Source organism: Aegilops tauschii, chromosome 1 (assembly GCF_002575655.3).
Source record: "Aegilops tauschii subsp. strangulata cultivar AL8/78 chromosome 1, Aet v6.0, whole genome shotgun sequence".
NCBI classification, from domain to species: domain Eukaryota; kingdom Viridiplantae; phylum Streptophyta; class Magnoliopsida; order Poales; family Poaceae; genus Aegilops; species Aegilops tauschii.
In genome coordinates this window covers 320206164-320217052 of record NC_053035.3, presented here as the reverse complement: position 1 = coordinate 320217052, position 10889 = coordinate 320206164, and the positions used below count along the sequence as shown (strand labels likewise).

Here is a 10889-nt window from a genome sequence, read left to right as displayed (position 1 = left end):
GATTGAAGTTTTCAAGTTTTGGGTTATCTTACGATGGATGAAGGAATAAGGAGTAAGAAGAGCCTAAGCTTGGGGATGCCCCGGCATCCCAAGCAATTATCCAAAGAGAGCAAGCAACTAAGCTTGGGGATGCCCCGAGTGGCATTCCCTCTTTCTTCTAACGACCATCGGTATTTTATATTTTTATTCGTCACATACTATGTGCTTTGCTTGGAGCGTCTTGTATGATATGAGTCTTTGCTTGCTTTATTTTGTGTTTTAAGTCTTTATTCCTTGCTGGACACACCTATTTGAGAGAGCCAAAATTATGCCATGACTTCTTAGAATTGCTCTATATGCTTCACTTAAATTTTTATGAGCTATGGATTTGCTCTAGTGCTTCACTTATATCTTTTTGAGCACGGTGTGCTTTAGTATTTTTGAGGAAATTCTCTCTTGCTTCACTTAGATTTATTTGAGAGTTAGTAAAATTTTCAAGAAATTCTCTCTTGCTCCACTTAAAATAATTTGAGAGAAAGAAAATTTATGCTCATGATCTTCACTTATATTTGTTTGAGCTTATAAAAAGCACACATGAAAATTAGTCCAAAAGTGATAGATATCCGAGAAGGATATAATAAAAACTTTCATGAAGATCATTGGACAAATTAAACTTGATTCTTAGTAATAGTTTTGAGATATGATGATGTGATATGTGAGTCATGTTGATGAGTAATTATGCTTTAGTAAAAATATTGGTGTTAAGGTTTGTGATTCCCTATGCAAGCACGAAAGTCAATAGTCATGCAATGAAATTACATCCTACTTGTGGTGCATTATTCCATGTTAGTTATGCTTAATGCTCGCTTATGAGATTATTAGTTTCTTGGTTGGTCGCTTCTCAATTTTTTGCTAGCCTTCATTTTGCACTAAGTATGATCACTACTTGTGCATCCAAAAACCTTTAAACCAGTTTTGCCACATGAGTCCACTATATCTACCTATATGCGGTATTCTTTTGTCGTTCTAAGCAAATTTGTATGTGCCATCTCTAATTTTCAAAATAAACTTCTCTTTTGTGTGTTCGTGCTGCTCGCGGAGCTATGAGGGATGGCTAATATTTTCCATGCTAGATGTGTTATTCTCACGATGAGTGTTTATTCACTTGTCATTGCACGAGAGTAAGGCAAAGGTATTAGGGATGCCCAGTCCCGAAATAAAAAATGAATTTACTTTATGTTGTCAAATAATAAATTCCTTGGAAAGTGTTGGTATGGAAGGCAACCATGGATTCGGCTAGCCATGGAAAGTGAAAGTATGGTGGAAAAAGGAATAAACTTTATTTTCTGTTTGGGAACCACCTATGATATATCTAGCATGGAGAGTGTTGGGAACTCTAAGTCGTTTTCGTTGGTGGGAAGGACACACCTCCCAAAATGTTTTTTATCTCTAAGTTTTTCGCGTTGAGCTCTGGCACCTCTACAAATCCCTACTTCCCTCTGTGAAGGGCCTTTCTTTTACTTTATGCAATTTTTCTTTTTGAAATTGAGTCTCCATCATCTCTTATAAAAGTACCAACTAGGAGGCACTATGATCGTACTTGAGCATTGGGTGTAGTTAATATGCGAGTGTGTTTCATGAATGGATCAATGATTGAGCATGATGGGCGAGGGATAACTTATTTTAGCATTGATATTTTGAAAGACATGGTTGCTTGTTGATATGCTTGAGTATTTAAGTTATCATGTCAAAACTAGACTATTGCTTTGAATCACATGGAAGTCCAAATGTCCATGATATAAAGAAAAGAATATGAGATGACATGTTAGGCAGCATTCCACATCAAAAAAATTGTTTTTATCACTTACCTACTCGAGGACGAGCAGGAGTTAAGCTTGGGGATGCTGATACGTCTCCAACGTATCTATAATTTTTGATTGTTCCATGTTGTTATATTATCAATCTTGCATGTTTTATAATCATTTTATAGTCATTTTATATCATTTTTTGGGTACTAACCTATTGACATAGTGCCAAGTGCCAGTTGCTATTTTCTGCATGTTTTTTACATCGCAGGAAAATCAATACCAAACGGAGTAAAAATACAACGAAACTTCACGGAGATTTTTTATGGACCAGAAGACACCCAATGGGCCAAGGAAGCGCCTGGGGGGTGCTCTGAGGGGAGCACAACCCACCAGGGCGCGCCAGGAGGCCCAGGCGTGCCCTGGTGGGTTGTGCCCACCTCGGGTGCCCCCCGGACCGCCTCTTTGCTCTATAAATAACCCAATATTCCAGAAACCCTAGGGGAGTCGACGAAAATCAATTCCAGCCGCCGCAGAGTCCAGAACCACCAAATCCAATCTAGACACCATCACAGAGGGGTTCACCACTTCCATTGGTGCCTCTCCGATGATGCATGAGTAGTTCTTTGTAGACCTTAGGGTCCGTAGTTAGTAGCTAGATGGCTTCCTCTCTTTCGTTTGATTCTCAATACAATGGTCTCTTGGAGATCCATATGATGTAACTCTTTTTGCGATGTGTTTGTTGGGATTGGATGAACTTTGAGTTTATGATTAGATCTATCTTTTTATATCCATGAAAGTTATTTGAGTTTCTTTGATCTCTTGTATGCATAATTTCTTATTGCCTCGTATTTCTTCTCCGATATTTGGATTTTGTTTGGCCAACTTGATCTATTTATCTTGCAATGGGAAGAGGTGATTTGTAGTGGGTTCGATCTTACGGTGCTTGATCCCAGTGACAGAAGGGGAACCGACACGTATGTATCGTTGCTACTAAGGATAAAATGATGGGGTCTATTTCTACATAAATAGATCTTGTCTACATCATGTCCTCGTTCTTATTGCATTACTCCGTTTCCCCATGAACTTAATACACGATCCATGCTGGATAGCGGTCGATGTGTGGAGTAATAGTAGTAGATGCAGACAGGAGTCGGTCTACTAATCTTGGACGTGATGCCTATATAATGATCATTGACTGGATATCGTCATAATTATTTGAAGTTCTATCAATTGCCCAACAGTAATTTGTTTACCCACCGTTTGCTATTTTTCTCGAGAGAAGCCACTAGTGAAACCTACGGCCCCCGGGCCTCTTTCTCATATTATTTGCCTTTGCGATCTACCTTTCATTTGTTTTTATTTTCAGATCTATTAAACGAAAAATACAAAAATACCTTACTGGAATTTATTCTTATTTATTTTATTCGGTGTTCGGTCTATCAATCTACTATAATTTTATTCACGTCTGTTTGCCTATCTTGAGGCGCCGCTATCCGAAAGGGATTGACAACCCCTTTTACACGTCGGGTTGCGAGTAGTTTTTATTTGTGTGCAGGAGTTGTTTACGTTGTGTTGCTTGGCTGTCCTACTCGTTCGATAACCTTGGTCTCATAACTGAGGAAAACACCTACCGCCGCTGTGCTGCATCATCCCTTCCTCTTTGCGGAAATACCGATGTAGCTTCAAGCCGCATCAGCAGGCTTTCAGCCAACATCTATAAACACCACACGCGGCCCTACGGGGTACTCACGCTTCCCAACCTAATTTATAGTCATCATTGGAAACTTACCATGAACGTGCTCATGGACACCTCAGCTTTCCACCTATAGCTGCTCATCGTCGGGATGGCTACCCCCTCGGCTTCGACTTCGCAGGCGACTTCATGCTTCCCATCTTCTTGGCTTGTTGTTGCTTGGCACTTGCAAAGCAATGGAATAACCACCGCATGCTTCGTGCTTCAACTCTAGTCTCTGATGCTTCCTCCAACATGAGATCTCTGTCGTTGTTGGCGAAATCAAACTCTAGCGGGTGAGCGAGTGCACGATGTGGTGTGGTGCGGGTTGGGTGCGGTGTAACACATCTTGTGGTGCGACCAAGACCATGGCATGTGTGGTGTGGACTAGGTGCGGGTGCAAGCCAGGTCTAGTATGCTGATCCGATTTGATACACTACAAAAACCAGGTGATAAAAAACTAGAGAAAATGAAAAACTACAGACATTGCGCATCTAGTCTGCTCCAAAATTGGGGAAAACACTAAAAATGGGGTAATATGTGGCATGAACTTTGCTTCGACGCACCCCTGAGAAAAGTTTATGGATTTTGATGCAGATTAAATATGAAGATTAGAAGGTATCCCTTCAATCAAAAAGTATAATATAGTCGATCAATGTATTCAATACGTTTGATCTGGAGGATAATATGGTGATAACTTTTTAAAGTAACTTTAATATTTGTGCAAACTTTCAATGGGGATGTACCAAAGTAAAACTTATGTGGCACAAAGTTCACCTAAATGGGGTATAAATTGAGAATTTTTGCTAGCTGGGGTAAGATATGTCACAAACCTGATATACTTAGAGGATGGGAAGGCCAGAGCTAGCATGGTGCTTCGCGATGACCTCAGCAACATCATTTATTCATTTTGCAGGGAACTCTTTGCTTGCTGAGATGCCCTTGAAGCATAAATAAGTGCATGTATGGAGGGGCTATCTCTAGCTATTCAGCGAATGGATCTCCTCAACGGTGAACATGTTGAACGAGAATGGAACAGACAGGTCGGTCTCTGCGTCTTTGGTGGCAGAGAAGCATCTAAAGTCTCTTCGTATAACTTATATGCTCATATAAACCGTGGTCAAAATTTAGTTAGTGATTTCTTTGCAAATTTTGCAAGAACTGGAAGTAGAACTGTAGTTTGGTTGGGCTCTGGGCTCCCATAAGTCATTGCTTTACGTAGGGAGGATTGTTGATGCTCGAGTAATATGAGTTTTTACTCGCTATGAAAAAATAAATAACTCTTTGTAAAAAGATTGAAGATGTGAAGTCCTTTAATAATGCTTCTTGCATCCTTTCCAGTTGCTTGTATTGACTTTGTTTCTCTCAATCAAACACTGTTCCTTTTTTAAATCGTAGATCAAACACTGTTCCTTCTTCTTCTTCTGAATAGATGAGACGCCGCTGCTGTTCCTGCACAGTCGCCTAACAGTCTTTTTAGATGCAAATTTATTATCATTGGGCCACAAAACACAAGTGCATATGAATGAAACGCGTCCTAGAAAAAAAAGTGGTGTTCGGCTCTGCTGGTATCCCCAGAGAAAGAACATCCGTGCTGTAACTGACACGTGCACCATGAGTTGACGCATCATTCCCTTGTGTGAACAGTTGAGCCAGGTTCACTGAATTGCGGCCTGGCCGGTGGAAGCAGCTTATTTCTGCACGTGCGCCAACTAGTGCTTCGTACTACTACGTACTAATAGTGCTGAACTACTGAGTACTGATGTAGAGTGCAATCTTTCTCGAAAAATAAAAGATGTACAGTGCAATCTTTAACCGAACTGTTAGAAGAAAACGGAGAAGAATAATGATGACACTTCGTTTAGAGTATAGACTAAGACTCTTACTTAGATTTCAGTGGTGCAAGACATCTACTTAGACATGTGTTAGAAAATTAAATCAAGAATTCAGGATCAGAGCAAGTAGAAAGGGCCGACAAGAGATCCACCCCCATTTAGTTTTGCCTCACGCCTTTTATTAGTAATGGAATTTTGGGAACCACAATTGATTTCATTTTTTGATAGCTTACCAAATTGACCGCTTGGTGTAGGAACTGTAATTGATTTTGTTTTAAAATAGTAACTGTAATTGACTCTTTTTTCACACTGTATAAACGTAAATGCTCACACCCACTCAATTTTATGAGTGCATGCATGCACATTTTACCTCTATGAGCACAAATTTCATCACAAAGAATCTAATCATCTGAACTACGCTTAGTTCGCAACTGCAATTGATTTTGGTAACCTGATTCAGACCTATAAGAAAGCACAACGCGTGACGACTACACGTGATGCACATTTTGCGCGCGCCCCTGCCTAGCTATAAACCACCGCACTTGCACTTGCCATGCTTGTGCACACGCTAGCGATCGCCACCTTCGAACCACTCCACGTCGACGAATTTGCGCACCGCGCCCGCGCGCTTTTTTGCTTTTCCAGCCATGTCCGCCGCGGCAGCTATCGCGGCACCGCCGCGACACAGCCGGCCGTCGCCTCTCAACCCAAACGCAACGGCGATGGCCAACACCACCAAGCCTAACGCCGTCTGTACAAAGACGCACCTCGCCAACCTCGACCGCCTCCTCCTCCGCCCGCCGCCGCTCCCGCTCCCAGTCCGGCCTAAGAAGGCGCTCGCCGACGAGTCCGGCGGGGGCGACAGGGAGGAGACCGCCCCCGACTCCGACGAACGCAAAGGCCGCCGGGGCGGGCTCCTCAACGCGCTGAATCTGTCGACGTTCCTGCCGTTCACGGGGAGGCCCGCCACGGACGAGATGTCCCCGCGTAGCCTGGCACAAATGCAGCGGCTCCTCACGCTCTCGCCGCGGCCCTCGCCCAGGGGCTCCATCGCCGCCGAATGGCGACGTTACCACGGCGAGGGCGCGTGGAAGGGCCTGGTCGACCCGCTCGACCAGAACCTACGCCGCGAGGTTTTGCGATACGGCGACTTCGTGCAGGCCGCATACACGGCGTTCCACTCCATGCCGTCGTCGCCGTCGCACGGCCACGGCCAGCATCGCACGCTCGTGCTACCGGACCGGTCGTACCGGCCGACTCGCAGCCTGTTTGCCACGTCTTCCCTGTCCATCCCGCCGTGGGCGCAGCGGCGGTCGGCGCCCAAGTGGCTGACACAGCGCACAAGCTTCGCCGGCTACGTCGCCGTCTGCGACAACGAGCGCGAGGTTCGGCGCATGGGCCGTCGCGACATCGTCATTGTGCTGCGCGGCACCGCCACGTGCCCTGAGTGGGCAGAGAACCTCCGCACCGGCCTCGTGCCGGTGTCGGACGACGATGACAGCGACGACGCCACGGCGGCGCAGAACGTGCCCAAGGTGGCGAAGGGGTTCCTGAGCCTGTACAAGACGGCCGGCGACCACGTGCCCAGCCTGTCGGACGCCATTGTGGAGGAGGTGAGGCGGCTGATCGAGGTGTACAAGGGCGAGGAGCTCAGCATCACGGTGGTTGGCCACAGCCTCGGCGCATCTTTGGCCCTCCTCGCCGCCGACGAGCTAAGCGCGTGCCTGGCCGCCGATGCGGCGAGTAACAGCACGGCTGCAGATGATCATCAGCCGCCGCCAATCTCCGTGGTTTCCTTCGGCGGCCCGAAGACCGGCAACCGCGCGTTCGCGGACCGGCTACAGCACGAGCGGGGCGTGAACGTGCTGCGCGTGGTGAACGCCGGCGACGTGGTGACGCGCGTCCCCGGGCTCGTGACACCGACGACGATGGCCGAAGGATACGTGCACGCAGGTGGCGCGGAGCTGACGCTGGACAGCCGCGACTCGCCGTGCCTTCGCCCGGACGCCGGCCCGGCCTGCTGCCACGACCTGGAGGCCTACCTGCACCTGCTGGACGGGTTCATGGGCTCCGGCCGGCCGTTCCGCGCCGACGCGAGTCGCAGCGTGGCGGGGCTGCTCATTTACCAGCGGACCAGCGTGAAGCGTGCCTACGTGGAGCGCGCGAGGGTGCTCGGGTTCGAGCCGGCGGCCATGCCAAGGACCGCCACGGCCAACGGCGCTGGCGCTGCTGATGGACAGTACGGCTTCCTGGCCAGTCCCTCGTGACGTTGATCAATCGCATGCATGTAGTGTACTCTGGGTATCTGCAGTGCACGTGTCTTGACGTGCAAACTTGTGTACTGGACGAGAGAGGCATATGTCTCTCCCCGTATCATGCAGCATGCTCGTTCGACATGAACAATCTATTTCGTGTTGTTTTGTTCAGAAGAATCTTGTACTTAGTAAATTTGGTACACGTATATCACCCTATAATATTCGGCTTAAGTAGGATTGATAGCGCCATCATATCAATAAGGATTTTCTTCTTTTTCGAAAGACCATACGCAAAGAACCTCAAAATTAACTGCAAAAGTGTGAAAAAAAGTTTAGCGTTGATATGAGAGGACAGTTTAGATGTGAGGTGTAGCGGGTTCATATCCGGTAGCCCGTCCGGAGGCATTACAACCGTGGAGTAACTCGCTTTGGGCATCTACAACAGTATAATAATAGAAGGAAAATTATGTGGCATGCATTGTGCACTAATACCCAACAGTCAGTTGCGAACCTACGTAGGGCAAAACCATGCCATGGCCCGTCCAGCTCAGAACGAAGACAATGCAAAGTATGAGCATGACTAGGCCATTTTAAAAAAAGGTGTTATTCTTTAGATTGGCCCGCTCTGCTCTTAGTCTGTAGCTCCGCAACTGCCAGCAGCGCGACGTGTCGCTAGCCATCTGATCCAGTGGGCGCTGGACAAGGGCTGGCTCGACGCTATGGAAAGTGGATTAACCAGTCGGCTGATGATGTGTCACATGTTCGTCCGGTTGCACAAATGCTCATGTCGGATCAGGGTGCTAATAGAATTAGAGGTGCAAAATAGAAATTTTTAACATGGACCGTTTGATCTCGGATGGGTATGCCAAATTCATGCATGCGAGCTACCGGGGAGCTTTGGTCATTTCTCGGAAAATCCATGGCTAACACCTATATTAAAAGTCTGTCTTTCCACCATCTACCACACGACAAATTTAGGCCGTGCACTAGAGATACAATGCTTATGTTATATGTTTTTATTTTTTGCACTCCAAGGGGAGATTCTATAGTAGCGTTCGCAAATGGACTTCGTTCTTTCTCTCCCCTTCTCTTCCTCCATGAAAATCGCATGCCTCCATCAACTCCTCCTCCCTTCTTCTTTGGCGGTGTCACCGACTAGAATGAGGATGAGGGAGGGGGCAAACTAACTATGTATATGCTAGGTCCAGGTTCGGGTTTCCCTGAGGCCGAATGGCTTGTGTCGTTTTGGAGCTTCACTTTGATGCTCGGGAGTTGCGCCAGGTGGTTGTTGGTTTCTTCCCATGGTGGTCTTCCATGGTGGATGGCTATTGTCCGTGATGGATCCATTGAGAGCTCCCCTAAAAAAATTTGATGGTATATACTAGGTCAAGTGGGCCAACTTCCCTTCCCCTTTGTCTTCGTTGTCATGGGACAAATGAGAGATGGGTTCAGATCCGAGCTCGAACCCTTCGATCTATGTTTTTGGGGTACAAGAGATGGTTGGGATGTTCTTGATTTGATCATGGTACGTCTCCAACGTATCTATATTTTTTGATTGTTCCATGCTATTATATTATCTATTTTGGATGTTTTATATGCATTAATATGCTATTTTATATTATTTTTTCGACTAACTTATTAACCCAAAGCCCAGTGCCAATTTCTGTTTTCCTTCTTTTTGAGTTGTATAGAAAAGGAATATCAAACGGAGTCCAAACAGAATAAAACTTTATGATGATTTTTCTTGGACCAGAAGACACCTACGTAACTTGGAGAGAGAGCCAGAGGAGTCCCGAGGAGGCCACAAGCCTCTAGGGCGCGCCCCGGGGGGGGGCGCTGAAAGTGCAACTATCCCTGGGTGGTTTTGGTTATTACTAACAACATATAGCTCATTGAACTAATGCTACTTCAAGATGACTATTTCAGGAAGTTCAATGATTGCCATGGCATGGATTAGAAATGTGGACCCCTCAAAATGCTAAGGACACACATTGGCTCAAGCTCAAGACTCTACATTTTCAGTTTAGTGATCCAAGATCACATTGAGTCCATAGGAAAAGGCAATACTATTAAAAGGGGATGAGGTGTTGCTTAATGGCTTACTTGCTCAAAATGCTTAGTGATATGCTCCACAAACCCTCAACCACTTTTCTCATATCCACATATGTCCCAAAGCAAAAGTCAAACTCAGCCCCACCGATTTGATCTATCCGGCGCCACCGAGTTCATTTGACATAGCCACTGCCAGAAACCCTAGTCACTTCTGTCTCACCGATAGGGATCTCGGTCTCACCGAGATGGGATTGCAAACTCTCTGTTTCCCTTTGTAACGTTTCGGTCCAACCGAGATGAGCGATCGGTCCCACCGAGTTCACAATGCAAACTCTCTGTTTCCCTTTTGTAACGTTTGGGTCCAACCGAGATGAGCGAATCGGTCCCACCGAGTTTGCCTGACCAACTCTCTGGTTAGCTTATTACCAAAGTCGGTCCCACCGAGTTTGTGTAATCGGTCACACCAAGATTACGTTATGCCCTAACCCTAATGACATCGGTCCCACCGAGTTGACATGTCGGTCCCACCGAAATGCCTAACGGTCACATTATGAACTAAATCGGTCTGACTGAGTTTTCTGATTCGGTCCCACCGAGTTTGGTGAATTGTGTGTAACGGTTAGATTTTGTGTGGAGGCTATATATACCCCTCCACCCACTCTTCATTCGTGAGGAGAGCCATCAGAACGCGCCTACACTTCCAGCATACATTTTCTGAGAGAGAACCACCTACTCATGTGTTGAGACCAAGATATTCCATTCCAACCACATAAATCTTGATCTCTAGCCTTCCCCAAGTTGCTTTCCACTCAAATCATCTTTCCACCATATCCAAATCTGAGAGAGAGAGTTGAGTGTTGGGGAGACTATCATTTGAAGCACAAGAGCAAGGAGTTCATCATCAACACACCATCTATTACCTTTTGGAGAGTGGTGTCTCCTAGATTGGTTAGGTGTCACTTGGGAGCCTCCGTCACGATTGTGGAGTTGAACCAAAGAGTTTGTACGGGCAAGGAGATCGCCTACTTCGTGAAGATCTACCCTAGTGAGGCAAGTCCTTCTTGGACGATGGCCATGGTGGGATAGACAAGGTTGCTTCTTCGTGGACCCTTTGTGGGTGGAGCCCTCCATGGACTCGCGCTACCGTTACCCTTCGTGGGTTGAAGTCTCCATCAACATGGATGTACGATAGCACCACCTATCGAAACCATGGGAAAAAAATCTCCGT

At 46.3% G+C, this 10889-nt stretch overlaps 1 protein-coding gene across 1 annotated transcript; it reads left to right on the top strand.

Annotated features, from left to right (window-relative positions):
• Positions 1-5924: 5924 nt before the first annotated feature.
• LOC109766714 (phospholipase A1-Ibeta2, chloroplastic) lies at positions 5925-7845 on the top strand. The gene has a single exon (XM_020325496.3). It carries the CDS (start codon positions 6002-6004, stop codon positions 7619-7621), a length of 1620 nt encoding a protein of 539 aa, XP_020181085.1. The 5' UTR covers positions 5925-6001; the 3' UTR covers positions 7622-7845.
• Positions 7846-10889: the final 3044 nt, after the last annotated feature.

What these genes read in the sequence shown, in the direction of transcription:
- LOC109766714 (XM_020325496.3), top strand. Translation starts at nt 6,002, where the DNA reads ATGTCCGCCGCGGCAGCTATCGCGGCACCGCCGCGACACAGCCGGCCG.